Here is a 23,930-nt window from a genome sequence, read left to right as displayed (position 1 = left end):
CTCCCATCGCCTTATACATTGCTCCATTGAGATTCAGGTGTGATGTTCTGTTCCTGCAAACACAAATATTGCAATGGCTCCTTTGCCCTCTTTTTGCAGTTGGTGTAGATCTTTACTGCTGCTCGTCCTTCTGATTTAGGGGCCTAAGTGGTAGATTCTGCAGCATTTTCATGTTCAGCAATTAAGAACAAGCAAATCCTATGATTTAGTTCTTGCCCTCCACAAGTTCACTCTACAAAAGTCTCTTAAGATGAATACTTGCCAGAAACCTGATCTAAAAGGACCCAGAAAGATTAAATGGATCCAGAGGTTTAACTAAATAGAGGTGAGAATTCTTTTTAAATAGCACTGGTGCAAGCTGCCTTCTGCTATAATCGATGGGTGAGTTAAGGAAACCACATTTTAGGTGTGCAGGAACATTAATTTCATAAAAGGGTCCCATTTCAGGGCACAGTACCTTTATTGACACATTTAACAATTCCTATGTTTTGTTTCAGGCAGCCAGCAGGGATGGAAATCAAGTACCAAAACCAGTATGCTGTTGTGCATATATTGAATGTCAATATAGTATGGAAAGTCATACTGCAAAACTTATCTTTGTGGTATCCACTTGGACCTAGAAATTTGTGCGCAGCACATATTAATTTCTACTCCTGTCATATATAAATATGCAATAGTACAAAAGCAACTTAAAAACATACTTTCTGTCGAAGGGTCATGAGGACTCGAAACGTCAACTCTTTTCTTCTCCGCCGATGCTGCCAGACCTGCTGAGTTTTTCTGTTTGCTGAGGTAATTCTGTTTTTGTTTTAAAAACATACTTTTTGGCAGGGACTGTTTTCTGGAGATTCCAAAGCTTAAGGGTGTGGTCTTCAGAAGCTGTAACCAGCACAGACTCTACAGGATGGAAAGCTAAAGCACATACTCCAGCAAAGTGACTCCATAGTGTGTACTTGGGATTCCACGTCTTCCTAAGTGCATCCTTATTAGCCGGCAAATCATAACTAAACTAGTGTGAGTTTTATACAGCATTGATGTAAATGTTACATTTGGGTGGGCTTTGGGGGAAATCATTTCAAATAATCAAATCCCACATAGCCCATTTTTAAAAAATTCATTAATGGGATGTGGATGTCGCTGGCTAGGCCAGCATTTATTGCCCATCCCTAATTGCCCTTGAGAAAGTTGTGGTGAGCTGCCTTCTTGAACCGCTGCAGTCTCTGTGGTGTAGGTACACCAACAGTGCTGTTAGGGAGGGAGTCCCAAGATTTTGACCCAGCGACAGTGAAGGAACGGTGATATATTTCCAAGTCAGGATGGTGAGTGGCTTGGAGGGGAACTTCAAGATGGCGGTGTTCCCATGTGTCTGCTGCCCTTGTCCTTCTAGATTGGAGCAGTTGTGGGTTTGGAAGGTGCTGTCTAAGGAGCCTTGTGTCTTCTTATTAATAAGAGGAACTTTATCTTGCCAACAGGAAGCACTCATCACTGGGTAACAATGAGGCTGTTAATTTTCCAGTTGGCTGTCAGCAGGCAATTTATTTAAGTGCATGGTCCCTTTTAAATTTTTTTAAGGCAACTTAAGTGGGTTGACTTGTGTGGGAGGTTTCAGGTTGCTGCATAGTTGTGCACTGTAGCAGGAGTATTGGCAGAAAGTTGCAGCATAGTGAAGATGGGTGTGTTGGGGGTGCTGGTGGTGTGTGAAGATTGGGTGTGGGGAGGTTGAAGGCAAGAAGTTATGAGGCAAAACCTCATGGAATTGGTCCAACCAGATTTGACAACACCATTGCCAGCCAGCTAAGGAGTCTGAACTTTGTGTGTGTGTATGTGTGTGTAAATGTGTTAACTGGACTAAAGGCAACTGGTCTGAAGGCTTTGATGTAAACATGGGGGAAGTTTAGAATGTAAAGTGTAAAAGGACATTTGCATTTTTAAGTAAAGCAGACTAGATTGTTTCCAAAGGAGGGGGGAAATGTGTCACCTAGTCAGGTGAAGTTTAGAAACAGCGGGCAGAATTTTGGCCTCCGGTAAAAGCAAAATACTGCATTTCTGGAAATCTGAAACAAAAACAGATAATTCTGGAAAAACTTAGCAGATCTAACAGCATCTGTGGAGAGAAAAAAACATTTTTCCAGCATTTTCTGTTTTTGTTTCCGAATTTTGCCCTGTTCGGGCACGTGTGAGTCCGGGAGTGGTCGTAAAGCCAATCGGGCCCCAACATGGATTTCATGCTGAATGGCTGTGAAACGCGTGCTGCAGCACTCAGCACTGCCAGGGTAGGGGCAGGAGGAGCGCAAACGCGGGTGTGCGAGCAGTAAAAGCTCCCTAAGGCACAGAGCTGAAGATTTTTAACAATAAAAACAAACATATTAAAAATAATGAAAACATGTCTTCTCATGTCACTCCGCCACATGAGCAGGGACATGTTAAATATAAGTGTTAAAAGATTTTTAAAAATTTTTCATCGCTGGTCAAAAACTCATCCTGCCCGTGGATGAAGTTTCACCAAAATGCAAAGGCTGCTTGGCCTTTTTGCCCGCCCATCAGCCAAACAGTTGGACAGCCAGTGAAAAATTAGGTTCTTAAGGGCCTTAATAGGCCATGTAATTAATAAGACCATAAGACATAGGAGCAGAAATTAGGTCATTTGGCCCATCAAGTCTGCTCCGCCATTCAATCATGGCTGATAAGTTTCTCAACCCCATTCTCCTGCCTTCTCCCCGTAACCTTTGATCCCCTTATCAATCAAGAACCTATCTATCTCGGTCTTAAATACACTCAGTGACCTGGCCTCCACAGCCTTCTGTGGCAATGAATTCCATAGATCCCCCACTCTCAGGCTAAAGAAGTTTCTCCTCATCTCTTTTCTAAAAGGTCTTCCCTTTACTCTGAGGCTGTGCCCTCGGGTCCTAGTCTCTCCTACTAATGGAAACATCTTCCCCACGTCCACTCTATCCAGGCCTTTCAGTATTCTTAAGTTTCAATCAGAGCCCCCCTCATCCTTCTAAACTCCATCAAGTATAGACCCAGAGCCCTCAAACGTTCCTCATATGTTAAGCCTTTCATTCCTGGGATCGTTCTTGTGAACCTCCTCTGGACACTCTCCAGGGCCAGCACATCCTTCCTGAGATACGGGGCCCAAAATTGCTCACAGTATTCTAAATGTGGTCTGACCAGAGCCTTATAAAGCCTCAGCAGCATATCCCTGCTTTTATATTCTAGTCCTCTCGAAATAAAGGCCAACATTGCATTTGACCTCCTAACTACCGACTCAACCTGCAAGTTAACCTTAAGAAAATCCTGGACTAGGACTCCCATGGCATGGCTCCATCTCCTGCACGCGCCCACTGACCAAAATGTCGCGCAAGTGATGATGCAGTACGTTTGACCGACATCATCTTGTGGCACCTTACGCTCATTTGGTTCAGGCGTACATCTGCCCAAGGAGCGAAAATTTCTACCCAGTGTTTTTATTTTTCCCAAAGATTACTGGTAAAACTTAGTGCTATGAGAGATTATTATCAGGAAGGTAAAGTCCAAAGACATAGTGAAACAATGGGTATTTGCATTCAAAGGGGAAAATATGTATAAAGGATCAAAGGCTGTGTGTAAGGGAAGGAAGTCTAAGAGTCAACAAGTGTGAAATGCCTTCAGCCTGTATGTACCAAGCTGCTGCCTTCAGGGACTGAAGTTAAGAGAACTCACTTTGAATTCGACTGTTCAGGGTATCATTTACTTTGCCTGGGTCTTTTAAAAAATATGTCTTACTCTTGCCTTAATGAAAGGGTAACTGGGAGTTAAATTAATTAGGGGATTTAGAAGTTATCATAGTAGTAATTTGTAGACCTTTGCATGTATTTAAAGTCATTTTTTCTATTAATAACTGTTAATCTAGTTTGTAAAAACTTATAAGACTTGGTGGTCTTATTACCACTGAATTCAAGGCACGCACCTTGAAATTTATACAAACGGCAAAACAAGTTGTGGCAGTTGTTTCACGTTTCCCTTTGGGATTTGAACAACTCAGCATTTACCATCAGCTGTGCCATAACACCTTGGTAGAGATAACAGGCCTACACTGTCCTGAGAGAGAGAGAGCTTTTTTGTGTAATATTCAATATGTTTCTTAAGATTTTATGAGATTATTAGATGGTAATTTCTTACAGTGGAGAGGCCAGAGTCCACAGGAGCAGGGTGTGTGGGGGATGGCATTGGCATTCCACATTAGCATCTCTTGAGGTGCTCAATACTGTCAGCCCACTTGCACCTTTGCCAACCCCCAGCCATTTTCCACCATGGTGCCAGCAAGTCAGCTGGACCAGACTACCTTGGCAGCACTCGAGGCATATTGCACCTTGAAGTCAGCAACCAGAAGCATCTCAAGGGTCCCAAGATGAGGAAGAACATCGGAGCACCTGTAGGATTAGTAGATTTAGGAAACCTTCATTGAAGAAAAGGGGGGTGCGTTGATCACTTGTGAGAAATGAATAGAAAGTAACGATTATGTTTACCATTAATCACCCATATCAGATTTTCCACATTAGTCCGCGGTGTGTTTTGTAGTGTGTTTTGAATCTGGATTGTCAGTTTTTCATTGATGATTGCCCATCTCCTCCCCCAGCCCCTGCTTATCAGCTGCTGAAACCATCATTCAAACTTTTGTTATCTTCAGACACAACGATCCTAGTGCTGTCCTGGTTTCTGATACATTTTCAATACATTCAAAACTCTTGTTGCCTGTGTTCTAAGTCGCACCAAATCCCATTTGCCCAACACCCCTGTGTTCACTGGCCTACATTGGCTACCAGTCCAGCAGCATCTCAAACTTAAAACTCTCATCTCTGTTTTCAAATCCCTTTGTGACTTAAATCATCCCTATTACTGTAACCTCCTCTAACCCCACAACCCTCCGAAATGCCTGCGCTTCTCTGATCCTGACCTCTTGCATATCCCCAATTTTAATTGCTCCACCATTAGCGGCCGTGCCTTCAGCTGTACAGGTCCTAAGCTCTGGAATTCCCTCCCTAAACCTCTACCTCTCACTCCTTTTAGACACTCTTAAACCCTTACTGTTTGGCCAAGCTTTTGGTTATCTGTCCTATAACACCTCCAGGGTCAAGTTTTAGTACAGAACTATTCCTGTGAAGAGTTTGGATCATTTTTGTTACTTTAAAAACAATATATAAATTCAAGTTATTTTGAAAGAATCTTGACAGTTGTGTTACCAGGAGAAAGAATTAAAAAAAACGCAATATAACCACAGGATATCCCTTTTATTGGTTTTATTTGTATAATCATGTGATGGATGAAAGAAGATATTCTCACACGACTTATTTCACTTACTGAATCCATATATACACATTTGTAAAATTAAAATTGGCTACTTGCAATGTTGTCACTGTAGTTCCTTACAATCAAGTCAAACAGATGCAGCCTGGAACATTTTGATGGTGTGTTTTTAAGTGATCATGGCTCTCATGCCATTTTGAAGCAACTTGAGACACAAACATTTTATTGATTATTGTGAGTGCTACTTGCTGTTGCAAAAGCCAGATAGGGTAAAAACCTGGCTCTTAAAAAAAATTACAAATCATGAATTAAAATTTTACAACTTTCACTTTCTAAAGTTAATCTATTTGACCTGTAGCTTAATCTATACTGTTGAGTGTGTAAAAATGCAAATTTATGATTCGTCAAAGATGCCCTTAAAACATTATACAGTATTTTTCTTAAAAATCATCTTGCATATGAAAAAATACAGCTTTGTTTTACAGAATTGTATCAAAATATATCAGGATTGCAAACAATACACAATGAAGTGGTGTAGTTAAATGCCATTGTAGTGTCACCTTTGCCAGCAGTTCAGTTAAAGCAGATACTTGAGAGTCTTTGCAGGTTGTGACATTATTTAGGAGAGGGAGAAATAGGCAGACTTTCTCTTCCTGAAAGTAAAACAGAGTGAAGTGCTGTGTTATTATATGCTGCATTACAACTGATTGTACTGTGATTGTCAGCTGTGGCCCAGAGGGGTTAGTGTTCTTGTTCCCCAAATCAGAAGGATTTGGAAGCCCCCTCTACTGACTTAAGCTGAGTACTCTGCTACCTTATCAAGTATTTAAGTTAGTATTTCCGTGGATGCAATAATTTACACAATGGTGTTTCATCATATTGGTTGGGACATAGAACATTCATTCCAGAGCGGTGTGTGTCATTATTGCTGCCTTTCCAGATTTTCTCTATGGTATCTCCATAACTCCACAAGGCACATTCTCAAAAGTGCCCCACCCAAACACCCCTGCCCGTAGCCCCCTACTAACGAGAGAAAAATTGGCAGCAGAAACAGCCACAAGTTTTCAACAAAAATGTTTAAAGGAGGAAGTAGGTGGGTGGGACCACATTCCATTTAAGATACTCGCCCTCATTTACCAATCAACATTGTTAAGAACCACATCCAAAATGGGTCCAGTTTTATTTTTTAAACTTGCTCCTAAAATAGCACTCAAGTCAGGTGATGAAAAAAGTTGTGTTGGGTGGATTGGTAGAAAGAACATTTCACCACAAACATCTAGAATAAAGCAGAACAACAAAGGTAAGTGAAGCAGGAAGGTCACTGCTGCATAGAATGGGCGAAAAGAAACAAAAGACGAGGAGAGCTATTCAAGCATGAGACATTCACACACCAGGGCGGCAATAGAAGCACCATAGAGAGCTTTAAAGGTACTACATTTGGAAGTCTTAAAGGGACCACGTTCCATTAATTTCCACTACTGAACCAATTGGCAACATCCACCAACAAGTGACAGTCAACACTGGTCAGCAGCATTAACCTGAGCCGCCTGCTCAGGCTCATTGTGGTCAGCACAATGATACATGAATATGGCAAAATTGAATCAGGTTTGTGGAAATGCAAGATTTCCTAAGCCTGTTATGTCCCCCTTTTCTCCTGGCCAATATTTATCCCTCTACCAACATCACTGAAACTTCACGTATGTTGTTGATTGTGAAATAAATGGCCAGATAAATTGCTGTTGTGTCAGCTCTGGATGAGGTCATGGCGTTCTTGCCCCTGAGTTACAAGGTTGTGGGTCCAAACCCCACCCCAAAGATCTAAATCCAAGAATTAGGCTGACATTCCAAGATAGTACTGCAGTGTTGGAGGTGTGTTTTGGATGGGGCATTAAACCAAGGCCCCGTCTGCCTCCACTGACTGTAAGAGATCACATAAGCACTATTTTGAAGAAGAGCAGGGAAGTTCTCCCTGGTGGCCTGATCAATATTTAACCCTCAATCAATATCACATAAATAGATTATCTGGTCGTTATTGCTTTGTTGCTTGTGGGAGCTCACAGGGTCTGGGGGAGGACTGTGCATAAGGTGCAAAATACCAGGGGTCCATACCCTCAGGGGGGTGGCCGGGGGGTGGCAGAGGAACCTGGGCGCCACTCACAGCTTTTGACTTTGCCTTTACTGGCAGGCCCATCCCCCCTCCAATGAAGGAAAAACCAGTACAGCTTGGAAATGACTGTAACTGGTCTGAACTGGAACTCCATTTTGGAGGTGTACAAGACCAGTTCAGATTAATACCAGTCTTTTCCCAAATTTTACTGGCCAGTACTCAACCTGTGTGTTGAGCTGCCCATGGGCATGGAGACGGGGCTGGGAGAGCTTCCCGCCTTCAGCGTGCTGCCTTCTGCCTGCTACGACCCCACAATCCTGGAGAGCGTCTGTAGCATGGTGGTGGTGCAACGGGTCAGTGACCTGCTGGCTTTCCCCCAGAGCACCGGGGAGCTGCTGCAACTTGAGTTCCTCTCGTCCAACATCCAGATCCCAGTGGTCGGCATCGTGGGCAAGCAATGCCCCTGGCATTCGAAGGTAAGGCACCCAAAACTTTCAACCCTGGAAAGCAGATAACTTTCAAAAAGGGGAGAATTGGATAAATATCTGAATGGGAGCAAATGTTGCAGGAAAGAGCAAAAGAGAATGGGGCTTAATTGGATAACCCTTTCAAATAGCTAGCACAGGCTTGATGGGCTAAATGGCCTCCTGTGTTGTACCATTCTAAGATCTATGACACAATGTGTAATGTCCACCATGCACTCCACTCCAGGACAAAGGTCCAGTGTTCAAAATCTGATTGTACAGGAATGAGAGCCTGAGTCCGTGTGGCCATTTGTTTAGGCAGGGTGAATTCTGGATGATGTAGTTTGCCCTTGGCTGTTCTCTTGCTCTCCCGCACAGACGCCAGCCCACTGAAGGACTGTAGGACCCAAAACGCATTGCAAAGGCACTGGACAGAAGCCAACAAAACATGTCAGGCCCAACAGTTCATGAGAGTAAGGTAAAACCATCCATGATTGAGCATCTAGACCTTTAATTAAAGAAACTTGATTGGTGAATCTTGAAAAGGGGAAAATTGAGGAAAGGGCTCTGGGACAGGGAGGGGTGATTGCAACTGAGGGGCTCAGAAACAGGAGAAGCACCAGGGCCCAAGGTTTTACTCCCTGGCCCTGTGAGCTTCCTATGTGCAAACTAATTGCCACATTGGCTATATTTGTAGCAGCGACTAAACAAGTATTCCATAGACTGTAAAGTGCTTTGGGACATCCTGAGGTTGTGAAAGACGCTATACAAATGCAAGTCTTTCTTTCACATTGACTGCTCCATTTCCTACATTATGCATGGAGTGGTTGAGGCAATTAACATAGATACATTTAAGAGGAAGCGGGGTAAGATCATGAGGGAGATTAGAATAGAAGGATATGTTGATAGGGTGAGATAAAGGAGAATGGAAGGATGCTTGTGTGGAGTATAAAGACTGGCATAAACCATCTGGGCCAAATGGCCTGTTGTGGGCGGTAATGCGGGCTTTGGGAGTGAAGACATCAGAGATGCGGGGAGGGGAGTATGGAAGGGGCAGATTAAAAGTGAGCTCTTGGTGTTTGCTCAGCTTCATTTAGGACTGAGATGAGGAGACATTTCTTCATTCAAGGGGTTGTGAATCCTTTGAATTCTCTACCACAGAGAACTGTGGCTGCTCAGTCATTGAGTATATTCAAAGTTGAGATAAGATTTTTGGACACTAAGAGAATTAAGGGATTTGAGGGTTGGGCGGGGCAATGGAGTGGAGGTAGAAGATGAGCCACAATATTGAGCACGCTCAAAGGTTGTGTCGCCAACTCCTGCTTCTATTTCTGATGTTCTTATGTTCCCCTGAAGAGCGGGTGAAGGTCAGAGCTAGAACTGCGACATTGAAAGAAAAGAAAGACTTGCATTTATATAGCAACTTTCACAACCTCAAGATGCCCAAAACACTTTACAGTCAATGGAGTGCTTGCTTGAAGTGTATGGCATGGGGAGATGTGTAAGGGATGATGGAAAGAAGGATTTCATAACAAAAAGACACAATTTGACTTATTTGTAGCATTTCGACATGCTACATTTATAACCTCATTCTCTAGCTGATTTTCAAATATTGCCTTTTAAACTAGGACAGGAATTATTAAAATTAAGAAAATGGACTCACCTTGAGCAGTCATTGCCACTCCAAGTAGGTAGACAGTGACATCGATTAGGCCGAATGCATTTGCCACCATTTAAACATGGAGATTGACACACAGCTAATTAACGGAAAGAAACCATATCGGTTAAATTAGACCAACAAGTCACCTGACTGTTCACACATTTAGCTCTGTGTTCCTCGATATGTGATACACCCCTATTAAAACACCCCCAAGTGAACAAACAACTCATGCTGCCTAATCTTTCAGTTTCCTAGCAATAAAGACACAAATAAGCCACTGTCTGACCCGCAAACAAAATAAAACAACTTGATATGGTTCAGGAGTGATTCATTAGGTGGCTCGTTAAAGTTCATGCAAGGAGACCAAACTACTTTTGCACAGAGAGCTTGGCCTAAATAGCCAAGTGGTTATGGTACTGGGTTTGTAACCCCAAGATCAAGAGTTCAAATCTCACAATAGCAAACTATGGTTCCTTTAAAAGCTTGGCCTAAATAGCCAAGTGGTTATGGTACTGGGTTTGTAACCCCCAGATCAAGAGTTCAAATCTCATAATGGCAAACAATGTAACTTCATCTGAAACAGATGGAAACAGGTTTACTCAAAAGAGTATAAGCTTGGCCTAAATAGCCAAGTGGTTATGGTACTGGGTTTGTAACCCCCAGATCAAGAGTTCAAATCTCATAATGGCAAACTATGAAACAATGTAACTTCATCTGAAACAGATGGAAACAGGTTTACTCAAAAGAGTATCAAGAGTTCAAATCTCACAATGGTAAACTATGAAACAATGTAACTTCATCTGAAACAGATGGAAACGGGCTTGTACTCGAAAGAGTTACTTTTGCACAGAGGTTGTAGCCCAACACTATGGTGAGTGATCATAAAGACTCCAACATTTCCTCCATCACATATCTGACCAGGAATCTCTCCTGCTCTTACTGCCTGCTATTGGTGTGATTTGTAGGTTGCTGCACAACCTATTTGGCCACATTATGAACACACCTTCCTTTTGCCATCAAGTCCTGGGGTGGGACTTGAACACAGAGCTTCTGGCTTAGAAGGTAGGGACACCACCCACTGTGCCACAAGACCTCCTAGATTTAAGGGAGGTATTCAAAATCACAAAGCGTTTGAGGATAATCAGGAGAAATTATTTTCATTGGCAGGAGGGCCAGTAACCAAAGGGCACAGATCTACTTCCATTGGCAAGGGGAAGATGAGGAGGAATATTTTAATGCAGCGAGCTGTTGTGCTCGGGAATGGGCACTTTTGAAATGGTGGTGGGAGCAGATGCAAGGATAACTTTCAAATGGGAATTTTATTTATTCTTTTATGGGATGTGCATGTTGCTGGCAAAGCCAGCATTTGTTGCCGATCCCTAACTGGTCTCAAACTTAGTGGCGTGCTCAGCCTTTTCAGAGGATAGTTAAGAATTAACCACATTACTGTGGATCTCGAGTCACACGTAGGCCAGTCCAAGTAAGATTGGCAGATCTCCTTCTCTAAAGGAACATTAGTTAACCAAATGGATTTTTTACAATATTGGTTTCATGGTCACCAATATTAGCTTTCAATTCCATATTTTATTAATTGAGTTTAACTTCCAACAACTCCTATGATGGGATTTGAACCCATGCCCCCAAGGTATTAATGTGGGCCTCTGGAGCAGTAGTCCAGTGATGTTACTACCACGTCACCATCTCCCCTTAATTAACTAAGGACTTGAAAAGGAACAAATGTGTAGGGGAAAGAGTAGGTCGGGTGGCAGGAGTAATGGAAATGGGATAAAATGGGTAGCTCTGATGAAGGACTGTCATGGGCAGGATGGGTTGAATGGCCTCCCCCTGTGCTGTACGATTCATTTCAGAAACCCGTGCACTGTAACACATTGGAACCGGAAGCAGCCTTACCACGCTGGCAACGTGAACCAGTCCAACCTGATGGGCAATCACATTTGTACGGTGCTAAACAGAGGCCTCCATTCAAGCATGGTAGGATGCAGCTTGCTGTGGTAAATGGGAATAAAGACACATTTTACACAAAGAACACAAAATATGGCCACAATATTGCCCATGTTTTGCCATTAAACTTGGCAGTTTCATTATTTCAGGCATTCGCTAACGGCCTGGCAGGTAGGTAGGTGGAGAGTTCATGGTAAGTACTAATGGAATATTTTCAGATTCACAACACAGCTTCCAGGACTCAACGCTAAAGAAATGCTATATTAATGCGGTCTGCCTTGGAAATGACTTGAATATATTAGCAAACTTACTCTAGTTCTATGATGCTGTTTTTCATAGCTTACCTGGAATGCACAGAACCCACTGACTCATGAACAAACCATGCAAAATGAAAACTGCAAAACTGGCAGGCTGGATAAGACTGGCTGGTTCATCAGGTCTGCCCCACATACACACAACAGCTGGAGTAATCGTGACTAAATACTTCCACCCTTGCTGCTTACAAGACAAAAAATGGCAAGAAAATGTGGCGTTAAACAAAGAAAGACTTTAATTCAATCGTGTCTTTCACAACCTCAGGACAGCAAATGAAGTACTTTGTTGAGTCACAGGGCAGCATTTTCCAGCCAGGACACTGGCAGGCATGGTCATGGATGGACTGGGAAAATTTGGAAAGCATTAACTTTTAACGGCTCTCCAGATTTTCTTGTCCCACCCGCAATGATGCCCACTGCTGCCGGGGCTGGTAGATCCCAGCCATAGAGTCATGGAACCATTACGGCACAGGAGGAGTCCATTCGGCCCATCAAGTCCATGTCAGTGCTCTCTCTGTAGAACAATCCAGCCAGTCCTATTCATCCATCCTACTGCAAGTTCAGTCAATATTGTAATGTGGAAAAAACGGCAGCCAACTTGCGCTACGCAAGCTCCTACTAACAGCAATGTGATGGTGACTAAATAATCAACTTTGTAGCATTGTTGGCTGCGGGATAAATATTGGCCCCCAGGAGACTGGGGAGAGCTCCCCTGCTCTTCCTCATTTAACGGCTGCATGATGCTTTGTGTCCAGCTGAGGGGATAGACAAGGTCTTGATTTAACAAAACAAAAACAAAAATAGCTGGAAAAACTCAGCAGGTCTGACAGCATCTGCGGAGAGGAACACAGTTAACGTTTCGAGTCCGTATGACTTTTCAACAGAGCCTTCTGTTCTGTTGAAGAGTCATACAGACTCGAAACGTTAACTGTGTTCCTCTCCGCAGATGCTGTCAGACCTGCTGAGTTTTTCCAGGTATTTTTGTTTTTGTTTTGGATTTCCAGCATCCGCAGTTTTTTGCTTTTACCTTGAGTTTACAATTCTTCTATCCAAATCCCTACATGGCCTTGCCCCTCCCTGTTGCTGCAACCATCTTCAGATCTATAATCTTTCAGGATTTTGTTGTTTCCACAGTTCTGGACTCCTGAGCTTCCCCTATTTTCACCATTCTACTATTGGCAACCATAACTGCCTGGGCCCTGTGCTCTGAAATTCACTCCCTAAACCTTGCCACCTCTCTCTCTCCCTCCCCTCCTTTAAGATGCTCCTTAAAGCTGTCTCATTGACCAAGGGCACCTGCCCTAATATCCCTTTTCATCTGACAGTAAACTTGTTGGGCACCTTGGGGCGTTTTACACAGTAAAGGCGCTATATAAATGCATATTGCTGTTGTACATGGTACCCTATCCTTTTCCCACTGGGTGATGAATGAATATATAATAGAGTTCCAGGCAGACCCAAGTGTAGTCAGTAATATAGGGGCTTGGAGAACATTAATTTAAACATTTTTATTTTTTATCAGAAACTGTATTGGGCACCAACAGTGACATTCAGACAAAACGACTTATATCATTCATATTGAGGTCTGCATTGGAGTTTATCTCAAAGTTGTTTTTTAAAGGTTACACAGGGGTCTCTCTTACTAGCTTCTTGGCCGGTTTCCTGTCACCTGTGATTCAGTTAGAACTCTGACCTCTGATTCAGATGGTTGTGGGTTCAAGTCGAGAGACTTAGGAAAATAATCTCGCTGACATCCCAGTGCAGTACTGAGTGAGTGCTGCACTGTTGGTCATGCTGTCTTTTAGCTGAGTAAAGCTGAGGCTGAGTTAAGATGAGGCCGAGTTAAGATGAGGCCGAATTAAGATGAGGCCAAGTTAAACTGAGGCCAAGTTAAACTGAGGCCAAGTTAAACTGAGGCCCAATGTGCTTTCTCAGGTGGATGTAAAAGATCCCCTGGCATTATTTCAGAGAAAGGCAGGAAGGTTCCCTGGTGTCCTGGGCGATATATATCCCTCAACCAACATCACTTAAAAATAGGTTACCTGGTCATGTTCACATTTGCTGTTTGTGGGAGTTTGCTGTGCAAAAATTGGCTGCTGCATTTCCTATATTACAACAGTGACTACACTTCAAAGGTAAGTGGCTTTAAAGTGCTTTGGGACATCCTGACGTTATGAAAGACATTATATAAATGCAAGTATTTTTTTGACTTTGTGTGGTTGTGTAAAACTGACAATATTGTTTCAGTATTGCTGAAAAAAGAGACATGTCGAAGCTTTTTGTCTTGCACTCATCAGGACACTTCACAAGAATACCAATATAAAGGGAAAACAGCAATTTATACTGTATGAGAAGAGAGTGCTGATTGGTTGGCACCATCACAGGTGCATTCAGTCAGTCACCATCACCAGTCAGTGACCATGCAACACCTCTACCAATCAGAGTCCACTTGCCAACCAATCAGCAGTGGTGGTGGGAGGTGGTGTTCTGCAAAATAATGTGAGTATTCTGATTGAGCAGGGCCTGCAGCAGCCTAGGACACTTGGATCTCATCATTTTGGCTAAAGCTGTGTGTGAAGCGATACAAGCGTTAATGGAGCCTCTAGCCTTTTATGCTGGGGCTCAAGGAGATGCATAAAACTGTGAAAGACAAGTCCTAGCCTGTGCTACAACTGGTTTTTCAATGCTCTGCTGGATTACTGCTTTATAGGCTGCGTAAATCAAATTCTACTCCTATTTTCGTAGACATTCTGGAGAACCATATTCTGCAATTCCATCTTTTCAATTCCATTATAAACATGAAATGTTAGAATGAGTGTCATTGATAAACATCAGTCCAGGGAGAGATAGACTCCCTAGCGATAAACAGGCATATCCATCTCACTGGCATCTATAAGTAAATACCTGTCTTCTCAAAAGAAAACTAAAACACTCCTTACACACAATACTTTTATGTTGAGAATTATATAACTTTAGAGGGTTTTCCAATTACTAATCTATTTGAGAAGAGGTCTTTCAAATATAAGTGTTTCAGAGCCACTGGATGAAACAATGAATTTCAATTATTTAATGCATATACATCTTTATTACATGGGGATTGTTAGTTCAGTTGACTAAATGGCTAGTGTGTGCTTCAGAATAACAGCAATAGTGCAGGTCTGATTCCATTCAAGCTGAGGTAGACTTAAGGACCTGCCTCCTCGTCCTGTCCCTGAGTGGAAGGCAATGGCAAAGCACCACTGACAAAACCAGCTCAGGGTAAAGCATCAGTGGACAATGAGCTAAGGACTTGCCTTTGGGCAGAACGTGCATGGAATAGATACAAATCCTCTGATTATGGGGAGAGGCATATGACTCAACTTACATCAGTGATGTGTGTCAAATCCCTGCATGTGCACTTATGTGGAAAGATTAAACTTTTGATTGCTGGTTTCATTGTTGAGGGCGTGGTGGTGTGTTGAACTTTTTCGTGTGTGAGGGAGGGGGTGAACACTGTTGGGGGTTGAGGGAGAGGTTTGAGCATTGTCATGGGGTGAAGGGTGTTAGCAGTCAGTGGGGTGACGCTGTGCAGTGTCAGGGGTAATAAATGCACTTAAACCAGTATAAGTCAATGAACTGAAGGCATATCTTCGGGGGATGTCTTCAGTTCATTATGAAAAAAGGGGGCATGGATGCACTGGAATTTACTCACTACTTGGCTGCCTGATTTTTTTTGTCTCTGCATCCCTGCCTGAACTGGCAGTGGAAGATGCAAAAGCTCCAGTATAAAATGGTAAGTGGGCAGGTTAAATTGCAGTCAGTGTCGGATGCTCCCTCTCTAACACTGACTGGAAGTTCTCTATATTATAATGTCTAAAATGCATTTCTTGTTTAGCCTTTTTAATTTTTATTTCCTTTCTTTATCTTATTTTCTTTGCTCCCTCTTTCATTTCCCATTTCTCACTTCTTTCTTACTTCCTTGTTCCTTTTTCAGTTATTTTCTAGCCACACACCTCACTCACTCGCCTCATCTTCTCTGTTTCCATAAATTTCCACCTCCCTCTCGGCCACCGCCGTGACACAATGTCAGCCACACAAATGTATAATTTGACCTATGTTTCCATTTGCTACAGTATAAGATTTGTAATATGTAAAATGCAACAAAGAATACAGTGTAACTCTTTGGGACTGTGAAATATGTTACACTGTAACATATTCTGATGTTGCTGCACTGTCCCTTTCAAATCAATGTAGCAGGTACAAACAATCACTTTGGGAGTTTCAGTTTTACACACAGATCTCTGGAGGCTAATTACAGCAACAAAACAATGGATAGCTCCATTCTCACATTTCACAAGTCAGTTTCAATATGAGTAAAGTATCTTTGCAATCCAAATTCTAAACTGTATCCTATTATTTGGGAATCTTCTGGTTGAGTATTGCTGAAAAAAGAGACATGCCAAAGCTTTTCGTCTTGCACTCATCAGGACGCTTCCCAAGAGTATCAATATAAGGGGGAAATCAACAATTTATACTGTATGTGAAGAGAGTGCTGATTGGTTGGCAAGTGGACTGTCAGTCACCATCATTGGCGCATTCTCCATGGTGATGCCTCTACCAATTAGAGTCCACTTACCAACCAATCAACACTCTCTTCACATACAGTATAAATTGTTGTTTTCCCTTTGTTTGGTATTCTTGCAAAGTCCCCTGATGACTGCAAGATGAAAATCGTTGACATGTCTCTTTTTCCAGCAAAACACAGTATGAGAAATTACTAAAGAACAGATAACTACGTGTAGATGGCCCAGTGGATTGCACTCTTGCCTCTGTATCAGGAGGTTGTGAGTTCAAGTCGAAAAGTGCTTCCTTAGCTCTTTCCCACCTTTTCACTGGTTTTTTTGGAACAGGATTAAAGATCGGTCAGTGAGATGGCCACCATTAAAAAAATGCAAGGATTTATAAGTGCCTTGCAGCTGTTAACACTCGGCTGGGGCTCGTTGGCAGACTTTGCTGCCTCGGCACTTGCAACCCCAAAATTTTGACTCACAATCCCAGTTATGGTTGTGACCACAGCTTTGGAAGCCCTGCTCCAGGCTGGTTCTTCCAGTGCCACTGCTGAGGAAGATACAGTTGCTGAAATGTGGTGTTAAATTGAGGCCCTCAGGTGGATATAACGATCCCATGACACTATCTTGAAGGTGAGCAGGGGAGCTCTCCCTGAGATCCTGGCCAATCTTTGTCCCTTAATGAAAACAAATTATCTGGTCATTATCGCATTGCAGTTTGAGGGGCTTTGCTATTTGCAAATTGGCTGCCATATTTCCTACCTGTTTACACTTCAAAAGTGATTGTGAAGTGCTTTGGGACATCCTGTGGCTGTGAGAAAGGTGCTACATAAATCCAAGCTCTTTCCCTTTCCTTCAAAGCTGATTGTTGAATCAGGAATTTTGCTATGTGACAAATCAATTGCACATTCCAGATTTTCGAAAGGGAAAGTGGAAAGTGACCAAACAAGCTCAAGAACTTTAATCTATGTAATGACAAATGATGCAGAAAACTAAGCCATGTGCACATTAAACAGATTTTCCTAAATAAAAATGGAAAAACTCAGCATGTCTGGCAGCATCTGTGGAGAGAGAAACAGTTAACGTTTCGAGAGCTCTGAAGAAGAGTCACATCAACGCAAAACGTTAACTCTATTTCTCTCTCCACAGATGCTGCCAGATCTGCTGAGTGTTCCCAGCAGATTTTGCTCATTTATTTTGATTTAAATAAGGCTGTGTTTGATGCCAATGGAATGCATGGACAATTGTAAGCTTATGGGAACCCCAGTTTAGTGGCCACCATCTGTATAGGAGACAATGTGCAGCAGGACACATGCATGGCTGCCATCGTTATAGGGGACAATGAGCACCACGGCTAATTTGCAATCATATAGGTTATTCTGCCCCTAACAGTCAGGTCTTTGCTGGTACTGTGTCTCCTAAAGATGACATCATTGGTGTCCGTGCATGCGCAGAGGGGTGCGGGCGGACATCTTGTATGGCCATCTTGCCGGGGAAGACAGTGGCCAGGATTTTCCCCTCGGCGATTTGGGGGCGGTTCCCGCTCATTGAGGGGAAAATGATGCAGGATGATGTTGGGAGGAACCCCCAATGTCATCCCGGTCCCTTTAAATTTTTAGGAAGGCGGGCGGACAGCGAAATCAGCTGTTCACTCACCAACCTGACAATGGCCAATTGAGGCCATTGACAGGCTAATTAAGATAATTAAAGACCTGCCCGTCCAACCTTAAGGCTGGTGGGCAGGCCAGGAGCCCCAGCGGGCTCCAGATTATTCATGAAACTTCATCCACTGGCGGGATGAAGTTTCATGTCTGTTTTTTAAAAAATCAATAAACTTTATGTGCTTCTTATTAACATGTCCCATCTTGTGTGACATTGTCACATGAGGGGGACATGTTAATAATTTTAATATTCCTCTATTTTTTGACTTTTCTTACCTGTCAGTAAACTCCCTGAGACAGTACTCTGCCTCAGGGAGCAGAGCGCTCTTTGGAAATATCTAATCCTATCAGCATATCCTTCTGGTCACAGAATGGTTGCAGCACAGAAGGAGGCCATTTGGCCCATTATGTCTGCACCAGCTCTCTGAAGAGCAATGCGTCATTCTCCCGCCTTCTTCCCATAACTCTGCACATTCTTCTTTTTTGGATAATAATCCAATTCCCTCTTGAATGCCTCGATTGAATCTGCCTTCACCACACTCTCAATGCATTCCAGATCCTAACCACTCGCTGTGTGAAAAAGTTTCTCCTCATGTCTCCATTGCTTCTTTTGCCAATTACCTTAAATTCTGTGCCCTCTTGTTCTCGATAAAGGACCTATGTCTGAAAACAGTGATCCAACCTCTGGCTAACTTTGCATCAGTTACCCCCCAATCCCTTAAATGCATTTATACTATTCACCCCAACCATTCCCTGTGGTAGCAAGCTCTGCATTCTCACAACTCTCTGGGTAAAGAAGTTTCTCCTGAATTCCCTGTTTGATTTCTTGCTGACTATCTTGTATTAGTAGCCTTTAGTTCTGGACAACTCCCACAAGTGGAAACATCTCTATGTTCCTCCTTTCAAATTCTTTCATTATATTGAAGACCTCCATCGGGTCATCTCTTAGCCTTCTGTTTTCTAGAGAAAAGAACCCCAGCCTGTTCAGTCTTTCCTGATGGTTATAACCTCTCATGTTTGTAAATGTATTTTGCACCTTCTCCAGTGCTTCTATCCCCTGGTTTTCTCCAGCCTATGTGCCAGTACTCATCCTTTATTTGCATGTTCCTCCCTTTACTGATATCCTCTAATTGCTCAGTAGTATCCTACTGACATAGAGGGAGGAAGAGGAGAAGCTGCTGAGAGATACCCAACAGGTCAGGCTATCCAGGAGATGCCCTACACCCTCCCACCAGTGCCCTACTTCTTGGATAAAGTCAGAAAGTTGCGGTTTCAAGTCCCACTCCAGAGACTTGAGCACACAGCTTGGGTGATACTCCCAGCATAGTAGTGAATATTAGAACCATAGGAAAATAACGTGTTGGAGGTGCCTTCCCTCATTTTAGATGCTAAACTGAAGCTTTGACTACCATCTCACGGAGGGTGTAAAAAGAATCCACAAACTCTATTCTGAAGAAAAGGAGAGTTCTCCCTGGTGTCCTGGTCCAACACTTATCCCTGAATCAACAGTTGCAAAAGGATTATCATAGTGTGGTTTGTGGGATCTTGCTGTATGCACACTGGTTGCCTTGTTTCCCACATTACAGCAATAACCACACATTAAAGAGAGCTTCATTGGCTGTAGAACGCTGCAGTTCAGGAACAGGCACTATATAAATGCAAATCCTTTTTTTTTGAATGTTGTGAAGAGGATGATATTGCACCCATGGGCTTCCTCTTCCCAAATGAGATCACTCTCAGATAGATTTCTGATGGCAGTACCAGGAGATACACTACATGCCCCAATGTATAGTCCCAAGCTCTCAGTTGATCTAACTGGGAAATACAAACTAACAAATCAACTGCAAGTACTGGAAAACAGAAAGTGCTGGAAGTACACAGTGCAAAGAGTAAAGGAGACTAATTGTTGTTTCAGGCAAATGATGTGTAACCTCTACTCAGAATATTAACCTGTCTTTCCAGTTTACAGATACTGAAGGCAACTCTGGTGTACATTCTGCATTTTACTTCATTGGCTTGTTCAGCTGCTGACTCATTCCTCATGTGACTACCCATCTCCAATATAGCACCTGTAATCACATATACCAATGTCTTGCTGATCCCTGGACAGTGAATTAACCACTTGACCCATCAAGAAAGGTGATATGGTTATTGGTGGTTGTTGGTCCATTCCAGTGAGCAACGGGTTGGGCCTCAGGAAAGGCTGAGGCTGAAGGTTAAGTGTTCAATAGCTGATACCTAAACTTGTTTTGAATGGGTGCCACATCCTGATGCTGGCATAGTGGTAATACCATTCAGCTAGTAATCCAGGGGCCTAGGCTAATGTTCTGGAGACATGCGTTCAAATCCCACTAAGGCAGCTGGTGGAATTTAAATTCAATTAATAATAGTTACAATCATGGTGACCATGCCAATTATCATTATTGCTGTAAAACACCCATCTGGTTCACTAATCTGCTTTAGGGAAGGAGATCTGTCATCGTTACCCGGTCTGGCCTACATGTGACTCCAGACCCTTGATTCTTAAATATTCTCTGAAATGGCTGAGCAAGCCATTCAGTTCAAGGGCAATTAGAGGTGGACAATAATTGCTGGCCTTGCCAGCGACGCCCACATCCCATGAAAGAAAAATCCTCGGGGAGAAGGGCTGTTCAAATGATCAAGCTAACCCTCCATGTTTGCATTGGAGTCTCCAGGACTTGAAGGTTCAAATCCAGCTGCGAGAGACACCCAGGAGATACATTACTGGTGTCTTCAATAAAATTGTACTTTTATTTCATCCTTTTTGAATGCTTCCATTTATTAGTGAGGAAAATTTATTTGATGTGGGATGGTTGTTTGACCGACAGCTAACATTTAATTGTCCAATTGGGTAATAGAAAGCCTGCTCGTTTTCCAATTGGCTGTGGCAAGGCGTGACACCTAGAGGATGGACCAATGGCAAGATTGTAGGGGTGGGGCAGATGCAGCCGAGAGGTCATGTGGAATGCATCCTGTTAGAGTTGGCAACCTGGTTGCTAATCCTGTGCCCAGACTTGAAAGGATGGGGTTCTAACATACAAAAAGGATGGGAAATACGTAAACTGTGTGTGTGTCAGCTTGCCTTCATGTATTCGCCTTATGTTGCATCTGGGAAGTGTTGTACAGATCCAGAGGCTGGTTTCCAACTCTGGTTGGACATATTCCTGGAAATCTTATCACCTCACGCCTCTAACTGCCTTGCTCAGTCTAAGCCGTCTTTTCTTCCCCTTCTCCAATGGTTTTATAACGAATAGACAAAAGCTATGAAAGAAATTGGAAAATATTTTTGAATGTCCTCTAACGTTTTTATCCTGGGTGTTTTGCTCACAAGTGTCCAGGAACTAAATCCACAAGTCCCGAAGAATCCCAGGACAAAACTGAAGGATAGCAACATAACCCAGTCTGTTTCTAAAGCTGGTTGTTAGCTTTAGTGCTGTGCAGCAGCTTACAGTGTTCCAGAAAATATAAACTGCCAATGAATTGACGACTCTTTCCTCATGTGACTATTAATATTTCCAAGATAACTGTGGCCTCACAGCTCTGCAGCTTCCTCAATTGAGAATTAACTGCTTAACTGCTGGGATCAATTTGTAATTAGCAAATTGGACAAAAGGGCTGAACTCCCAAGGTGAGGTGAGAGTGACTGTCCTTGATATCAAGGCTGTATTTGACTGAGTGTGGCATCAAGGAGCCCTAGCAAAGCTGGAGTCAATGGGAATCAGGGGGATCACTGGTTTTAGTCATACCTAGCGCAAAGGAAGATGGTATGGTTGTTGGAGGTCAGTGACCTCAGCTCCAGGACATTACTGCAGGATTTCTTCAGTGTAGAGTCCTATGCCTGACCATCTTCAGTTGCCTCCCAACGCAAGTCAGAGTGGGGATGTTCGTTGATGATTGCACAATGTTCAGCACCATTCGTGACTCCTCTGCTACTGAAACAGTCCATGTCCAAATGCAGCATGACCTGGACAATATCCAGGCTTGGAGTGGCAAGTGGCAAGTAACATTTGCACCACACAAGTGTCAGGCAATGACCATCATCAACAAGAGAAAATCAAATCATTGCCCCTTGATGTTCAATGGCATTACCCATCACTGAATCCCCCACTATCAACATCCTGGGCATTACCATTGACCAGAAACTGAACTGGACTAGCCATATAAACACTGTGGCTGCAAGAGCAGGTCAGAGGCTAGGAATCATGCAACAAGTAACTCACCTCCTGACTCCCCAAAGCCTGTTCACCATCTACAAGGCACAGGTCAGCAGTGTGATGGAATACTCCCCACTTGCCTGGATGTGTGCAGCTCCAACAGCACTTAGGAAGCTCGACACCACCCAGGACAAAGCAGCCCACTTGATTAGCACCCCATCCACAAACATTCACTCCCTCCACCACCGACCCACAGTGGCAACAGTGTGTACCATCTACAAGATGCACTGTAGCAACCCACCAAGTCTCCCCTGACAGCACCTTCCAAACCCACGACCTCTACCATCCAGAAGGATATTAGCTGAAGTGATTGACTCTGTACCAGGTGGAGTGGTATCGCTGCAGCTGGCAGGGTGACTCAATCCTGTAATACTCACGTGTTTCACAGAGACGCCCCATCCATCCTTCAGGACAAGTGCACGTGTCGGGTCTTTCACAGGTGCCACCATTTTGACAAGGAAACCGACAGACAGCTAGTGGAGTGGAAACAAGCAGTAAACGGTTAGTGTGAAGCGTTTTATAAAATGAAATGTAGGACTGACTCCAGATAAATTCTGTTCTACTATTCTGTACCATGCTGAAAATGTTGGCACAATAGGAATTGAGTAGACGGAATAAAAATAATGGGTGAGGAAATACTGAGAGGTTTATCACTTTTGAAAGTGGGTAAGCCGCCAGGACGAGATGAAATGTATCCCAAGTTGCTATAAGAAGCAAGGGAGGATATAACAGAGGCTCCGACCATTCATCATTTTGCAATCCTGTCTGGCTACAAGTCTGGCGCTGGAGGACTACTATTGTTATACTATTGTTTAAAAAGGGATATGCTGCATTATTATAGGCCAGTCTGCCTAATCACAGTGGTGGGCAAATTATTGGAAAAATATTCTGAATGGTAGTGGTATTGTCGCTGGACTAGTAATCCAGAAGCCCAGGGTAATGCTCTGGGAACCGGGGTTCGAATCCCACCACGGCAGATGATGGAATTTGAATTCAATAAAAATCTGGAATTAAAAGTCAAATAATCACCATGATTGTTGTAAGAACCCATGTGGTTCACTAATATCTTTTAGGGAAGGAAATCTGCCATCCTTACCTGGTCTGGCCTACATGTGACTCCAGACCCACCGCAATGTTATTGACTCTTACATGCCCTCTGAAATGGCCGAGCAAGCCACTCAGTTACATCAAACCGATACAAAGTCACAAAAAAAGGAATGAATCCAGACGGACCATCCGGCATCAACCTAGGCACCGGAAATGACAACGGCAATCGCAGCCCTGTTGACCCTGCAAAGTCTTCCTTACTAACATCTGGGGTCTAATGCCAAAATTGGGAGAGTTGTCTCACAGACTAGTCAAGGAACAGCCTGACCTAGTCATCCTCACGGAATCATACCTTACAGATAATGTCTCAGACACCACCATCACCATCCATGGGTATGTCCTGTCCCACCGGCAGGACAGATCCAGCAGAGGAGGCAGCAAACTGGTATACAGTCAGGAGGGAGTTGCTCTGGGAATCCTCAACATCGAATCTGGATCCCATGAAGCCTCATGGCATCAGGTCAAACATGGGCAAGGAACCCTCCTAACGGCCTCCATCAGTGATGAATCAGTGCTCCTCCATGTTGAACATCACATGGAGGAAGCACTGAGGGTGGCAAGGGCGCAGAATGTACTCTGGCTGGGGG

General features: G+C 43.3%; 1 protein-coding gene across 1 annotated transcript in view; it reads right to left on the bottom strand.

Annotated features, from left to right (window-relative positions):
* Positions 1–5,273: 5,273 nt before the first annotated feature.
* svep1 (sushi, von Willebrand factor type A, EGF and pentraxin domain containing 1) overlaps positions 5,274–23,930 on the bottom strand; it is a 232,852-nt gene continuing 214,195 nt past the window's right edge. Inside the window, exons 48-51 of the mRNA XM_041185318.1 lie at positions 22,614–22,709; positions 11,429–11,524; positions 9,521–9,614; positions 5,274–5,939 (exon numbers count right to left, since the gene is read on the bottom strand). Coding sequence (XP_041041252.1) covers positions 5,906–5,939; positions 9,521–9,614; positions 11,429–11,524; positions 22,614–22,709 — 320 coding nt within the window. The 3' untranslated portion in view covers positions 5,274–5,905. The remainder of the gene's footprint in view (positions 5,940–9,520; positions 9,615–11,428; positions 11,525–22,613; positions 22,710–23,930) is intronic.

Source organism: Carcharodon carcharias, chromosome 4 (genome assembly GCF_017639515.1).
Source record: "Carcharodon carcharias isolate sCarCar2 chromosome 4, sCarCar2.pri, whole genome shotgun sequence".
NCBI lineage: Eukaryota > Metazoa > Chordata > Chondrichthyes > Lamniformes > Lamnidae > Carcharodon > Carcharodon carcharias.
This window is presented reverse-complemented; position numbering and strand designations above follow the sequence as displayed.